The sequence below is a fragment of the Megalobrama amblycephala genome, linkage group LG3, assembly GCF_018812025.1.
Source record: "Megalobrama amblycephala isolate DHTTF-2021 linkage group LG3, ASM1881202v1, whole genome shotgun sequence".
In the NCBI taxonomy this organism is placed as follows: Eukaryota; Metazoa; Chordata; class Actinopteri; order Cypriniformes; family Xenocyprididae; genus Megalobrama; species Megalobrama amblycephala.
In genome coordinates, this window is record NC_063046.1 from 12,966,491 (window position 1) to 12,983,166 (window position 16,676).

General features: G+C 36.9%; 1 protein-coding gene across 4 annotated transcripts in view; it reads left to right on the forward strand.

Annotated features, from left to right (window-relative positions):
- The first annotated feature begins 698 nt into the window (after positions 1–698).
- Positions 699–16,676, forward strand: part of exoc6b (exocyst complex component 6B) — a 127,128-nt gene continuing 111,150 nt past the window's right edge. For all 4 annotated transcript variants that reach the window (XM_048183998.1, XM_048183999.1, XM_048184001.1 and 1 more), the window contains exon 1: positions 699–849. In XM_048183998.1, coding sequence (XP_048039955.1) covers positions 761–849 — 89 coding nt within the window. In that variant the 5' untranslated portion in view covers positions 699–760. The remainder of the gene's footprint in view (positions 850–16,676) is intronic.

A 16,676-nucleotide genomic window follows, 5' to 3' on the forward strand; every position in this document is an offset into this window, starting at 1 on the left:
TCAAAACATTTCCCTTGTCTATTAAAACATGTAATATATTGAAGCGTTTTTGGTGTTTCCATGGTTTCTACAAAATAAAACTGTAAACCGAGGGTAACGCGGGTATGACGCAATTGACAGGCGACTCCTCACACGTCCTGGAGCCTTGGTTAAAATTGTAATTTTCTTACGATTTATAAATAGTTACAAACATTTGGGATATCATAAGTACTCAAGTGAACAAAATATATAACACTGGCCTAGTGGTTTTTGGATATTTTACTGCAAAATTATTACATATTGCACCTTTATGACAGAAATTTCATTTTTGGGTGAACTAACCCTTTAACACTATGCTGGTTTGTTTGGTATATGAGGCACTAGATGTCGCTGTCTTGCAATACAGTTTTTAGTTGATGTTGCAAAGTTTTAATAATTACCATTAAAACTCTCTTATAGTATAATATATTTAGTCATTAATATAAAACTTTTTAAAAATGACATTTATTGCTTTATTTTTCTTTAACTTTTAAAAGCAAAAATGTTTATTATTGATAATTAAAAAAAAAAAAAAACACTTTTTAAATTAAATCTCTCTTTCATATGTCCTTTAAGTAAGTATTACAGATAAATGCGTTTTTTTTTTTTTTGTTTACTCAAAAACTTATTTTGCCGTAATTAATAGTTCAGCAGTAATACCGGAAGTAAAAGCTCCAGTATTTTCCCCCCTCTCTCACTCTGGGCGCTGTGTTTTCTAGAGCGCGTCGCGAGGATATGGAAGATGGCGAGCGCGGAGACAGCGGCAGAGCACGAGCGAATCCTGCGTGAGATTGAGAGCACAGACACTAACTGCATTGGACCGACGCTCCGGTAAGTCTTTATTAACCGTACAGGAGGCTACCGGGCTCGGGGTGTGATGTGACATTTAGGTTCAAAGGTTCCCGGAGAGCCAGTTCTCCTTGTTCCTTCAACTTCTCACTTTAAAGACTTGCCAGGAAATCTTCCATTCAAGTTGCGAGGCTGGGAAAGTAGGTGCTCAGTAGCGGTTTAGAGAAAGTTTTAGTTAGTATTCCTCTCACATGGCTCCCTGCAGGACTCCCGGAGAGGGCAGGCGGATCCTGGACTATAATGAATAATACTCTTTATTTGAAAACAAACCAAAAGAAACGTTTACACTGTTCTGTTGTTGCTGTCCATTGTATTTAAGGAAGTAACCCAGGCTTTTAACTTCTCCTCAAAGAACAAAAACATTGGCATTTTACACTTTTCTTAAAATGTATTTCTGCGCCAGAGCTTGATGACACATTTGTTTTGATTGGACATTATTAGTTATGGGGGAAATTAGGTTGTTTTGACAACAAATTCAGTTGTCAACAAATGAACATAGCAGAGGTGTAAAGTATTTGAGTAAATGTAATTAATTACTGTACTTATGTATCTTTTTGGCTACTTTGTAGTTGTACAGAGTATCAAAGATATAAGCAACTTTTACTCTCTACTTGACTACATTTTTGAGCAAGTAAATGTACTTTTTACTCCAATACATTTGTGATGAGTAATGCAATTACAAATTACATTTTTCATGGCAGCTAATTTCTCCTATAAAGAAGCGATATCACCATCTAAGGGCATTGAAGGTACTATGTGTTGTGCATTTTGCCTTTACTCACCCAAAACTTGTCAACAAGGATACTTCATGTGAATGTGAGTGCATTAGCAGGTAGTTTCTGATTGCAGATGTTTTATTTATTAGATGAGGAAATGACTGCAGCTGGTGATGAGGCTCAAACCAGCACATACAGTAGACTTTGACTATTTAATTTACCTTAGCTTTGTTTTATTTATCCGCTATATTGACAAGACCGTTTTGAAGGATATTGGTTTACTTGTGGCCTTTCTGTGCACTTGAGCTCAACTGAGACTGAGAGTTTGTAGGCATTTAAAAGGTTGTTGCGTCGACCTTGATTTATTTCAACATTGAGGTGTTCAGTTTTATTTTGATTTTAGAAAATAAACTTGATTTCTCATCTCACAAATCAATTGTGTCTTATTTTCACTGGTATGTCTCTCAGGACTAGTGCATCTCTGAGCCTACATTCATACTTTAAGACTTTTACTCAAGTCGTATTGGAATTGGTTACTTGTAACTTGTAGTGGAGTCATTTTCAATGTAAGGTATCAGTACTTTTACTCAAGTATGGTTTTCAGGTACACCTCTGGAACATAGTCTTGTGGAGTTTCAACCTTTTAACCAGCTAGAGCTAAATTCACAAACCACAGTTACATACCTTAAGTTAAAGGTCAGCGATTCTCTCTCAGAAGTTGTTGACATTTAAGGATGTTAAATTAAATCATCAATCCAGTAGTGTTTTAGGTTAGTTGCTTCAGCTTTAGTTTATATTTCATTGTGTATATTTATTCTCATTCAGTTATTTTTAACCTTACCTACCAATATGACATCTGTTATGACTGAACTAAAGCAGTTTATGGTTAAAGGATTAGTTCACTTTCAAATTTAAATTTCCTGATAATTTACTCGCCCCCATGTCATCCAAGATGTTCATGTCTTTTTTTCTTCAGTCGAAAAGAAATTAAGGTTTTTGATGAAAACGTTCCAGGATTTTTCTCCATTTTTCTTTGAACTAAATTGTCATATATGATATGCTAGTGCAAGTATATAACAATTTAGTTCAAACTTTCACCTGTGGAGGGCAAAGTGGGCTCCATTGAAGTCCACTATATGGAGAAAAATCCTGGAATGTTTTCATCAAAAACCTTAATTTGTTTTCAACTGAAGAAAGAAAGACATGAACATCTTGGATGACATGGGGGTAGTGTTGCACGATATACCGGTACTAGAAAGGTATCGCGATGCCCTGCTTTTAAAACAGTCCGGTTCTTCATTTTATTAGTACCGGTACTTTGAGTGCCAGCTGTATTTCCTAATGTGCGACAGCAGGGGGCAAGGTGCGTGCAGCGCGCTGCTTCTTAGGCACATTGAGTGCGTTTATTCCTATCAACTGCGCAACGACTTTTATGGTGACGAAACGAGAGGTATGGTTGCAAAAACAGGTGCTCTTGCAGACCGTCCACAAATTGTTGAGAAAGCAGATGCACAAAGCGAAATATGGCATTATTTTGCTTACATTGCCGACAGCCAGAGCAAGCCCACTGACACCACAAAGCCTGTCTGCAAAAGATACAAAATAACGCAAGCGAAGGGAGTCAAAAGCATCTTGCCGTCAAACATCCCGATTTGTACAAAGAATTTAAAGAGCGACAGGTTAGTGAATTTGATACCAGCATTATGTTTATGCTCTCAAACATTAAATGAGTGTTATTTATTTATTTTACTCATGCAAGCAGATCTCCGCAAAGAGGTGTATTATTGAGTCTAAGTTTAACAAGTGATATCTGGTTGCAAAAATAAAATTAATTTAAAAATACATAAATATGTGAAGGTATACAGTTATTTTAAACCAATTTATGCTTTAATAACATTGCTCTAATTATTTACAGTAATATAATTTTTTACAATCATCTTATTGTCAAAAACACCTAAATGTATATAAAAAAAGCAAAAAAGTGTAACAGCAAATAATTTACAGTTTTAGTGAGCATGAAAATAATAAAAAATATATATATTAAATATAACTCTAACTTCACGGCAATGAAGCTCAAATCCAGAATTATCAGCCTGCACACTGGTGAAGAAAGAAGTTCTGTCATGTGTTATTTATTTACTTTTCCTGCTGTTTTAGGTTTTTGCCGTAGTATCGTTTACGTATCGGTATTGTGATATTTAAGTTGGGTATCGTATCGAAGTCAAAATTTTGGTATCATGACAACACTGCATGGGGGTGAGTAAATTATCAGGAAATTTTAATTTGAAAGTGAACTAATCCTTTAAGATCTGCAGTGAATAATTTTAATGACAGTTAGACATAAGATTCACAGTGTCTTGAGCAAGTACACACAATATAGAGAGCAAAATGTGCACAGTAAATTTAAGGGTGCCTTTTCCACTTACATTCCTCATTGTTACCCTGCATGTCAACTATGTTGATAGGATACAAGTACCAATCACTAATTGAATCCATTTCCTGTTACTTGGCGGTCAGTTTGTGTTGTTTAGATAGTGGAACTGTGTGATGCTAATTTTGGTGCTAGCAGGGTGGTGTGTGAGGCACATTGATAATAGCTTCATATTCTCACACCCTCAGAATATGTTGTCATTGCAAGCACAGCCTGGCTTCCCTTAATATGATTAATTATAACATTGAACCTCATTGTGCGATTGTATATCATTGTATGTGGTTCTTACATGATTCCCACAAGACAAGGCAGTTAGAGATCTTGTAATATCTCTTGTAAAAGAGATCATTTGATCACAATGGGACTTCTTGGTAAAAAAACAAAAAAACAAAAACAAAGAAAAAACAGTTGTTAATTGGATGGAAACAGATCTGAATGCGAGTTTGCAGTTGCTTGTAAGAAAAAGGATGCGTTTAAGCGAACTAAATTAATTCACCATTAGAGAGAAGTCTGTTGTTTCACCTGGGTTATGACATTATGGTTAAAAGCTTAAAAGAAGAACATGAAACCATGCATGGATGAATTGTTCACAATAAGATGCATTTACAAAATAGATAGGGTGAATTTTCATTTAATGCTGACTATATGATCCAATCCAATGGCAAAAACAAACACTGTCTTTGCTGGATATTTCATATTGCTAGGAAATGTTTAATCATGGAAGAATCTAAAGAAATTTGTTTTATTTTAAAGAATTTTTTTTAAAGAAAATTAAGACCCATTTTAGGTATTGTTACCTTTTTCATGAAAAAAAATCTAATTCAGTCTAATCATCATAAACTGATATTCAAAAAAAAAAACATTTTTTAATTGGATATAAAAATCTAATGAGATCAGCATTGTAAATAATTGGAAGTACATTGACCTAAAAAATAAAACAGCTGGACATGTTATAAATATTATGAAAATAATGTCACATTGCATCATTTTTTTGAGCAGATTTTGATTTCTTTTATAAAAATGTTACCTGTCACATTGACCCACAAGAACATAGTAACTCCCCTATCCCTTCAAATTACCTCAGGGCACAGTTGTTCAAAAAGTTTAATTTTGATCTGATTTGGAAATACCAGGTTTTTCTATCCAGGATCAGGTAATCCGTCTCACTTTTGTGCTAGTTTTTCAAAGCAAAATCGGATTGGATAACCCAGATCCAGATACACACCTTTTCAGATTACCAAATCGGGATTATCAGTGCTCTAAATGGAATCACATATGTAGCTATGTAAAGAATAACAGTTAGAATAGTCAGTGTGGGGTTTTATTTGAAGAGAAAGAAAACGGCACAAAAACGATGCAAACATCCCCTTTCATTTTAAATTCCTTTAATTTGTCAGATCACTGCTTCATGAAGCTTCGAAGCTTTACAAATCATTTGTTTCGAATCAGTGGTTCAGAGCACCAAAATCAATTGATTTCAGTAAACGAGGCTTTGTTACGTCATAAGTGTTTTGAAACTTCAGTAGTTCAAGTGACTTTGGCAGTTTGATTCACGCTTCAAACCACTGAATCGAAACAAAAGATTCGTAAAGCTTCGAAGCATCATGTAGCAGTGTTTTGAAATCACTAGATATTGTTGAATAAAGTCGCTATTTTGTTATTTTTGGCGCACAAAAAGTATTCTCATCACTTTATAATATTAAAGTTGAGCCACTGTAGTCACATGTCACAGTCACAACTGTTTTAAAGGTCCCGTTTTTTGTGCTTTTTTGAAGCTTTGATTGTGTTTATAGTGTGCAATATAACATGTGTTCATGTTTCGCGTGTAAAAAAACACAGTATTTTTCACATAATTGACTTATCTGTATACGGCTGTTTCCACTGTCATAAAAACGGGCTGATGACTTCCTTGTTCTATGAAGTCCCTCCTTCAGAAATACGTAACGAGTTCTGATTGTGCCAGCGGTTCCTGTGTTGTGATTCGACAGCAGTTTAGCGCATCTTGCCCGGAAAGGTCACGCCTCTTACCATAACGTGGAGATGCACGCGCTCAGTGTTATTGTAAACATGTCTTTAATTTTACCCTATCAATTTGAGCCGGAATCAGACCCGGTGATTGGACTGCGGGATGAAAATAACAGCGTTTCGACGACATGGCGACAAACACACTCTACAAACGCAACTCTTGTGTATTCCTGTGGCATCATTAAAGAAGGAAGTAGAGGGATGTAGTCCAAACTGGCCATTCGATGTAGGCCACTTCTGTTAAATAAAATATCTCGCTTGGCATTGAACTTTGAGCTTTAAAATTTTACAGATTTTATTTATACTCTAACAACAACATTACACACTAACTAAAGTTTGAAACATGGGATCACGAAGAACGGGACCTTTAAATATGTTTTTAGTGGCTTTCTGGGCATTGAAAAAGGGAGTGTTATTGCTGGCGATGCAGGCCTTACTGAGCCATCGGGTTTTATCAAAAATATCTTAATTTGTGTTCCGAAGATGAACAAAGGTCTTATGTGTGTGGAACGACATGAGGGTGAGTAATAAATGACATAATTTTAATTTATGTAAAATAACCATTTAAATAACCCTTTAACGGTTACACAAAAATTAAAGGATTAGTCCACTTTCAAATAAAATTTCCTGATAATTTACTCACCCCCATGTCATCCAAGATGTTCATGTCTTTCTTTCTTCAGTTCAAAAGAAATTAAGGTTTTTGATGAAAACATTCTAAGATTATTCCCCTTATAGTGGACTTCAATGGACTCCAAATAGTTGAAGGTCAAAATTACAGTTTCAGTGCAGCTTCAAAAGGCTTTAAACGATACCAGACGAGGAATAAGGGCCTTATCTAGCGAAACGATCAGTCATTTTCTAAAAAAATACAAATGTATATGCTTTATAAACACAAATGATCGCCTTGCAAGTGCTTCCGCTTTCTGTATTCTTCAAAAAGCTTACGCTGTATGTCCTACGCCTTCCCTATTCAATTTACGGAATGAACGCTGCGCCAGTTCCGTTTTATTCGTAAGTTGAATAGGGAAGGCGTAGGACATACAGCGTAAGATTTTTGAAGAATACGGAAAGCGGGATGGTGGAAGCACTTGCAAGGCGATCATTTTTCATCAAAAACCTTCATTTCTTTTCGACTGAAGAAAGAAAGACATGGATATCTTGCATGACATGGGGGTGAGTAAATTATCAGGAAATTTTTATTTGAAAGTGGACTAATCCTTTAAGAGCAAAATATAAATATGTATGATTCTAACATTGAATTATTTGACCAATTTTAAAGATTCATTACAGTTTGTTCCCGAAATCCACCCTTCTGTTGGAATCAGGATAATCCTGATTTTTTTTTTTTTTTTTTTTTTTGGATCAAAGTTATCTCAATCCTACTAAAAAGTTTTTAACAACACATACTGAAGGTTTGTTCCAACAAAACCAAGCTTGGATTACGTGATCTAATCAGATTTCAGAATCCTTTTTCCACCCATTTTCAAGATTTGATTCAGTCCGGTATCTGAAATCTGATCAGATTACTTTTGAACACCTGTGCCCAGGTCTTTTTTTAATCCATTGCACTGCACATTAGGAAGACTTAAATGCAGAGACTTCCCATGCATCATATGATATTGTGAGGTCAAGTTGTGCATGGTTCCCTAACTTTTGCTAACTAAATGACTGTGCAGATCTAATGGACTGTGTGTTCTTCTATCTATGTTTCCTTAAAGTGCTAATGTAAAGACAGCGGAAGGCCTCTCACTTTCTGATGTGCTTTTAGATGTCTTATAACGGATGTTACAACACATTACGAGACAAGACTCAATAAAATGTGAACAAGCCAATCGATGACAACATTTCTTTTAATGGTTGCCTGAGATTGACTTCCTGGCTCCTTAACATCCTTATCATCCTTATGTCTTTTTTCCTTCTCTCGTCAATTTAGATGTCTGTGTGAGCTTTTTTTCCATTTTTAAATGCTTCTCTTTTTAAGCTCAGATGCAGTTGATGGAGTTTTACCTTTATTCTGTTGACGTAAGCAGGTTTAAGATCCTCATATCTAATTTAGTACCTCTTTCTAAAGACTGAATTTTCTGCTTTTTGTGGCACAGCTGTCAGCGAATGTGTCTTGCTTTCATAAGAACAGTGCGTGTTTTGTTAGTAGATACAGCATATGTTGGTATCAGAATTTGTACCATGGGTTTGTCTGTGTTCTATTGTATCCATGTGATCTAGCTGATGTCTAATGCAACATATTTTCTTTTCCAATGTGCACAATAGCACAAGCTTGTACATAGTATTTAAATGAGAAGAGCTGACTCTCTTAACTGTGTGAGTATATTTGTATATTTGGCCTTCTGTGAAGACGCTTCTAACAAGACTTCTGGGGCTCTAGGTCTGAAATTGTGTGTGTGTGTGTGTGTGTGTGTGTGAGAGCGAGAACGCTGAGAGAGGCTGGGCTGGTCTGGTCTGTCTTGGTGAGTCAGTTTTCCCCAGACTGTGCTGCCTCCACTCCTGCCCAACTCAAACTATAATTACTTGATTATTTTGGTCAGTCTTTTTAGGTAAATGGACTGGTTATTGCTAGTATTTTAAATTGCTTTATGATACGTGCCACTGCAGTATGTTATGCAGTGCTGTTCAAGTCGTTTTTATTGCTGCATAGAAGCAGCGATTGGCTCTTTCATAATATCCATACATGTCAGGACTTGTAATGACATTCCTATGATTAAATAAGCCCTGTAGCATAATTCACACATAGAAGGAAAAAAGTATCAGTCTGCCTTTTCTTGGTCCGCACATCCTTTTCCTTTTTAGAAGTTTTAATGTCAGCATGAAATGAAAATTTTCTAAATGCATGTAATTGATCTTATTGTGAACAATTTATCCATTCATATGACTGTGAACGATTTATGCATTCTTTTTTTTTTTTTTTTTTTTTAAGCTTCAAATTTTTATATGAACATTTGGTAACTTGATTTTCTGGTGGAATGTCAGACTTCTCTCTGGCGATGTATGCTGCACTTCAATTATTTAGTCCACTTAATCCCGGCCCTTCGTAACAATCGACTGCAAGTTCACGTTCAGATCTGCCTCCATCCTATTTCCATTCGAATTATATTCCATCAAGCGATGAATAGAACCAAGTCTTCAAACTAGATTTTACAAAGTAATTTGTTATATCTCAATACAGAAGATCTGTTACTACTTCCAATGAACATTTTGTCATCACTTACTAACCCTAAAGTTGTTCCAAACCAGTTTCTTTCTTCTGCTGAACACAAAAGATGTTTTAAAGAATGTTGGTAACCAGACATTAGCCATTGAATTCCATAGTATTTTTACTATGAAAGTCAATGGCTACTGTCAACTATTTGATTACCAATAAAAAAGATTCTTTAAGATATCATCTTTTGTGTTCAACAGAAGAAAGAAACTTCTTCTAAGAGGGTTGAAAAATAATCAGATGTAGCAGTCCCCCCTCCCCATTTTATTAATTTTTTTACAATATTATTCCTTACATATGGTGGTTACACACTAACATGACAGGGACAATAAAACAAAACCAATCAAACAATTCAACAAACAAACAATGACAACAACAAAAGATATCTGAGTAAAAACATTACAGCAACTGTAATGCACCAGCACAATCTGCAGATTTGCCCATCAAATTAGTAAATGACTCCGACATGCTCAAAAAGACATGCTTTTTCCTTTCCTTAAAGGATTAGTTCACTTTCAAATAAACTTTTCCTGATAATTTACTCACCCCCATGTCTTCCAAGATGTTCATGTCTTTCTTTCTTCAGTCGAAAAGAAATTATGGTTTTTGATGCACATTCCAGGATTATTCTCCTCATAGTGGACTATAATGTATAATGGCCTCCAGACGGTTGAAGGTCAAAATTACAGTTTTGAGTGCAGCTTCAAAGGGCTTTAAACAATACCAGACGAGGAATAAGGGTCTTATCTAGCGAAACGATTGGTCATTCAACTTACGGAACGAACTCGGCGCCAGTTTCGTTTTTTTTCCGTAAATAGAATAGGGAAGGCGTAAGACATACAGCGTAAGCTTTTGGAAGAATACAGAAAGCGGAAGCACGTGCAAGGCGATCATTTGTGTTTATAAAGCATATACTTTGTATTTTTTTCAAAAATGACAGATCGTTTCGCTAGATAAGACCCTTATTCCTCGTCTGGTATCATTTAAAGCCATTTGAAGCTGCACTGAAACTGTAATTTTGACCTTCAACCATTTGGAGGCCACTGAAGTCCACTGTAAGGAGAATAATCCTGGAATGTTTTCATCAAAAACCTTAATTTCTTTTCAACCGAAGAAAGAAAGACATGAACATCTTGGCTGACATGGGGGTGAGTAAATTATCAGGAAAAGTTTATTTGAAAGTGAACTAATCCTTTAATAAAACAAATCCTTTCCAAATGCAAAATCTTTCCCAAGTCCATGATCCACATATCAAACGTAGGTACTGCTTCAGACTTCTGATGTTGTAAAATCAGACGTTTTGCAAGTAACATGCTGAGGGAAATGGCTTGTGCTTCATATTTGTCCAGCCCCAGTCATGTTCTCTCCACGAAATGCAAAAAATCTCTAGTTTTGTATTATTCCAGCTGCGCTCCATTTTTCTGGCTGCTCTCTTAAGAGCCAGAGTGTGCTTGTTGTACCACAACATTGGACAATTTTCTTAATTTTTTTAAGTGCAAAGGAGCAACTGTGTCTAAAGTGCTGGAAAAGAGAGATTCATTAGTTTCTGTTGCAACATCGAGTTCTTCTAAGCTATCTGGTATGCTGAGGAGATTCAATTGATCAGGAAGATGTATTATAAAGAAATTTTTAGTGGTAGAAGTTATGGTTCTACCATATTTGTAACCAGGAGTCTGCTTTGCAGCCTTGGCTAAATGAAGTATACATGAAACTTCACTGGAGACGAGTGGGAATTCCAAATGCAACGCGTTAAATTTTAAAGTGTAAGAGTGCATAGTAAGATGTAAGGTGCTAAAAATTTAGTATTTGACAACTATTTTATAAAAGTTAGGGATGTCCCAATCAGGTTTTTTTGCCCTTGAGTCCGAGTCCGAGTCATTTGATTTTGAGTATCTGCCGATACCGAGTCCCGATCCGATACTTCTATAATACATCAAAAAAAGAATAAAGAAGAGCGAAAAAAAACAGATCCAGGACGTTCCTTATTTTTTATTTAATTACAAACAGAGCACTTCTGTGAGGTAGCTTGAACAATCAAGTAATAAATAACATAAATTGTTCACTTCACTTCACTTTAGTGCAACAGTAAATATAAAAAAGGCTAATATAAAAACAAATATATTTGGTTTGATTTGGGTATGCTGCAGTCTGTGTAATAACTAAAATAATGTTTATATATATGTCATATTTTCTGGCTAGTTTACTTTAGTTTTTTTATAATACACCATACTTTAACCCAAACTGAATAATAAAAAACAAGTTTAAATGGGTAAATCTTCTATTATTATTTTTGATTCTTAATTTTCTTTTCTGTCCTACTCAAATTCTTGTTAAAACACATTAGACATACGTATTGTGTGCATTTTGAACACTTTTTGTGTGAAATTATATTTATTTTGTCCATCAAAAGTGTGCTTTCACTTTAATTACGTGTCAGCAGCGCAGCGTGTGTCTCAATCAGCTCCCTAGTTCAGTAGTCAGGGCACTGATCATGGTATCAGCCACATTCACTTTCATTATATACTGATTCACGACCTAGGGAGCTGATTGAGACACAGGGATAGACTCGGTGCCGAGACGATCGCGGCACTGCTGCTTACGCGACGCTCCTGCCTGACGCTTTACGAGCTGCTCCTGCTGCCTGTGTGAATGCATCCGTTGGTTGACATGCACGCTGAAAAAAATATGCGCTACTCACGCGCCGCTTACGCTTGCAGTGTGAAACAGGCCTAACTCTGTGCCACCGCATCACTATAGATGTGTTAAAAATAATGAGAATATATATACATATATATCCGAGTCCTGATCGGGAGATAACGTCCGATTCCGTTCGAGTCGAGTCTTGAGATCGAGTCTGAAACCACATGATCGGGCCTGATTTCCGATCACGTGATCGGATCTGGACATCCCTAATAAAAGTTCAAATGTTCAGCGACTCACAGTATTATACAGTGATTCAAACTACTTTATGGAATTTTGCCATTTTGAATTGAAAACATGCTATAATTTACATGATTCATGAAACAGATTAGATATTCAAATAAGAGCAAATGTGTGCATATTTTTAAATAAATATTGTAGCAAGGTTCGTTGACAAGGGAATGAGGAGGTGGGAACTAGTGAACAAGTAATTATAAAATAAACAAACAACAAAACGAAAGTAAAGCAGCAGCTCCTCATGGACAACTAGCTGGGTGAACTCATCCACGATGTCTGGTGATGCTGCTGGATATCCCTCGGTGGATGCCACTCTAGGTCCTCCGATGCCTGGTGGAAGGGGATGGTTCCGCTGTGTTCGGGCAGCTGACAACGATCCCCCCGTTCCCTGCGTGTCCTCCATCATGGCGGATGGCATCAGGCTCTGGCCTCAGCCAAATGGCGCTGACTCCTCCCCTCCCTCTCAAATGGCAGCCACCCATTCAGGCGGATGGCAGTGAGTTAGAAAGTCCCCCCGGAAAATCACTCCAGCCCACCGCCTCAAGTGTCCATGGCCTTGACTCTGCTCAGTTGGATGGCACTGCGGATGTCCCACAGTGGTGAGAGCTCTTTGACAGCACATTACAGCGAAGGAGGTGGAAACCGGTGAACATTCAAAGTAACTTTGAATTATAAAATAAGCTACAAAACGAAAGTAAAAAGGCAGCCCCTCACGGACGACTGCCGCATAAAAACATAATAGAACAACCTAAATAGTACAGGCCTCTCTCATCCTTCACTGTCGTCACTCCCCCTCTGTGCGACTTGAGGCCGGTGTGGTGTGCAGGTGACACTCATTAACCTTGCTCTGTTCCCATGGCACTTGGCCCCGCCCTGCTTGCCACAAATGTTTAAATAAAATGTTTAAATGGATTACTTACAATAGGCTACAATTAGACCTAGAACTTTTACCGTTCTAATTTCTTTTTTATTCCCATGAATCCCTGCTTCTTTTAATCCTTTAATAATTTAATTTCTTTAAAATAATAGACCCTGAATGTACTGAATTTTCAAAATTCAGTAACAATTCAGTACTCGTGCCTATCCCAAGTAGGCTATATAACAAAAAGCACTCAGAAAAGGAGTGACGACAACGGTATTAAACTGCAGTATGTATGAATATGGCCCTTAGAGCTGAAATGTAAAAAAACTAGAGAGGTAAAATTTAGTCTTTCTTGACTATCAGACATGTATTACTCAGTGTTTGATTGTGTGTGCATCTCGGAGTATCAGGAATGAGTAGTCAGGTTTCTTGTCACATGCTGGGCCACAGTGACTTGAATGCTAGACACTTGACTGCTTGTTCTTGCAAATAGCTTCTCAGCTATCACAAACTCTTTCTCTCTGTATGTCTGTCTCATCTAATCTCTCTTCTTTCGGTTTATATGTTTTGTGAATAATCTGTCTGTCTTCAATCAATGTCCTTGCTCTCCTGGACTCTGTGTGGGCAGTTGTTGTCTTGACCCCTGTACAGTGATTACCACTTCGAAAAGGAAGAGAGGACTGCAGCTTTGGAAACACAGTTCTCTGTTCCAGCAAGAGGAATGTTTTAAATATTTTGGGCTCTCTCCTGCATCAACCTGAGGAATTTCGAACAAACACTTAAAGCACTTTAGCCAATTATTGTGTAGTAACATTTCTCAAGGAAGGATTATTTAAAGAACAGAGGCAAAGAACTGTTTTTAAGTGTTTCATAGGATTTCCATTTGCATTAAAATCAATTAAAATATTATGAATTAATTTTCAGTAAAGCAATTCAAAGTGATTTATACATAGAAAACAATGTAATGAGCTAGACTTTCACATTTTCTATGAACTGGTTGCTTGGCAGCTAATTTGAGTATAGACCATTCCCACAGAATACTGTGGAATACTGTGCTGCTTTTCCATTGTTTTTCTAAGCAAACATGCATAGATGGACGTGTTTGACCATTGCACTTGTTTCTTGCATATTTAGCAGCGTCTTGCACATGGCATTCTAAAAATGTGGTGCTCAAGTTAAAAGAAGCTCAACTTTTAAAAAACGTGACTCAAGAGCTTGTATTTTTTTTTTTTTTTTTCATTCCACTGACCTGCATCACATTTTTAACCATGAAAACACGTTCTGTGTGAATAGTCCCTAAGTCTACATGTTCTAGTTTCTAAACATGACCTGGGTCTCACTTCATGAGTATATCATCCACCAAGCAAAAAAAAAAAAAAAAAAAAATTCCACAAACCACCATCTTCTCCATTTTGTTCCATGTACTTGCTGAACAGTGGGGAAACTTTAGATCGGTAACTTATGACCTTTACAACAGAGCTGCAATCACACACTTAACCTGCAAACAATACACTTGATTATGAAGGAAATAATTTGCGGACCTCCACCTTCAGGGCGCCAGGAGGACAGAGGGAGATGTCTGCAGGTGTTTGCAAGGAACCCCTTAAGTTACGAAACCCTTAATGGCAGTATACTTTCTGTAGTTTCTGTTATAACTACATGTTTTTTCTATATTGTTTGTATTATAACAGGGTTTTTCTAACTGATTTGTAGCCACCTGAGACATTTCTTTGATTTGTAGTATTAGAATTTGCAGTTTTACTTTATTCTGTTGAGTTTTATAACAGCAGCAGCACTCTGGTACAGCAGAGCAGAGTTTTGTATGATGTTTTTGCAGCCATGAACCTCAGCAGAGAAGCAGAGACCAACTCACCACAAAGGTGCAGCCAGGTCCACACCCAGCTGAGTCACTACACACACACGCACGCACGCACGCACGCACACACACACACACACACACACACACACAGGTTTGTTTTGCTATCTTAGTGAGGACATTCCATAGGCGTAATGGTTTTTATACTGTACAAACTGTATATTCTATCCCCCTACACTACGCCTACTCCTACGCCTACTCCTAAACCTACTCATCACCGAAAACATTCTGCATTTTTACATTGTTAATAAAACATTGTTTAGTATGTTTTTAAAGCTGTTTTAAATATGAGGACTCATGAAATGCCCTCATAAAACATGTTTACGTTGTAATACCAGTGTAATACCCATGTCATTATACAAATTTGTGTCCTCATAAATCATGAAAACACCCACACCCACACCCACACACACACACACACACACACACACACACACACACACACACACACACACACACGATTACTTACAGGCCCCACTGTAAAACTCTGAAATGCTTTTGGTAGGGCTGTACGATTAATCGCATGAGATTGTCATGCGTGTCTCGTCAGTAAAGCCGGTTCTGTGATTAGCGGTAAATGTCCATCACCTGCTTTCAAATGGAGCGGCACTTAATATACAGAGCCGTAGTTCGTGGACAAGCTACGCAATATCGCGTTCATAATCGAAGGCGATTCATCTGCGATTATGAACGCGATATTGCGTAGCTTGTCCACGAACTACGGCTCTGTATATTAAGTGCCGCTCCATTTGAAAGCAGGTGATGGACATTTACCGCTAATCACAGAACCGGCTTTACTGACGAGACACGCATGACAATCTCATGCGATTAATCGTGCAGCCCTAGCTTTTGGTTGAAGCATGTTCTTGTCTACATTTTTGTTTGGTATTAGCAGGGAAGTGTTTGAAATGATTTTTTCCTTTTCTCTCAACAGTGGACTTGGTGGTTTACTAGATAAGGTCTATGATAAGCTCTTAATGGCTTCCTCGGTCTCAGACAATCAAACTGCCTTTTGTTGTTTTTATTTAGTTGATTTGACTTCAAAAAAATGTAATGGCCTGCACAGGCAAATTAAAGGACTAGTTCACTTCTAAATGAGAATTTCCTGATAATTTACTCACCCCCATGTCATCAAAGATGTTCACGTTTTTATTCATCAAGTATTTTTATGCAAATTTTGGAATATAGCATTAAAAATGCTGGATGGGAACACTAAATGATAATTACTTTTTCGAAATTTGCATTAAAGCATTATTTGAGGTGAATAAATGTTTTATTCTGCATGAAGACTTTGAGATTTTGTTTACTTGAACAGATGATATGGATTCTTCTCTATATAGTGGACTTAAGTGGGGTTCACCAGGTGGAAGGTCAAAATTACAGTTTCAGTGCAGATTCAAAGGGCTCTACCTGATCCCAGCCGAGGAATAAGGGTCTTGTCTAGCTAAACGATCTGTCATTTTTTTTTTTTTTTTTTTTTTTTTTTTTTTTTTAAATTACAATTTATATACTTTTTAACCACAAATGCTCATCTTGCACTGCTCTGCATTGCGTCACACATTAAGTTGAAAGGTCATGTGTGACGTAGGCAGAAGTACCGTGGTGGGGTTTTCTCTTCCAACTTCAAAATTGTCTGATATCATTGTTTTACCTTTTTGGTAAAGGGTGTTTGGCTTAATCTTTGCACTTTCGTTTTGTAGACACTGGATTGTTACTTCTGCCTATGTCACGCATAACCTTTGTAA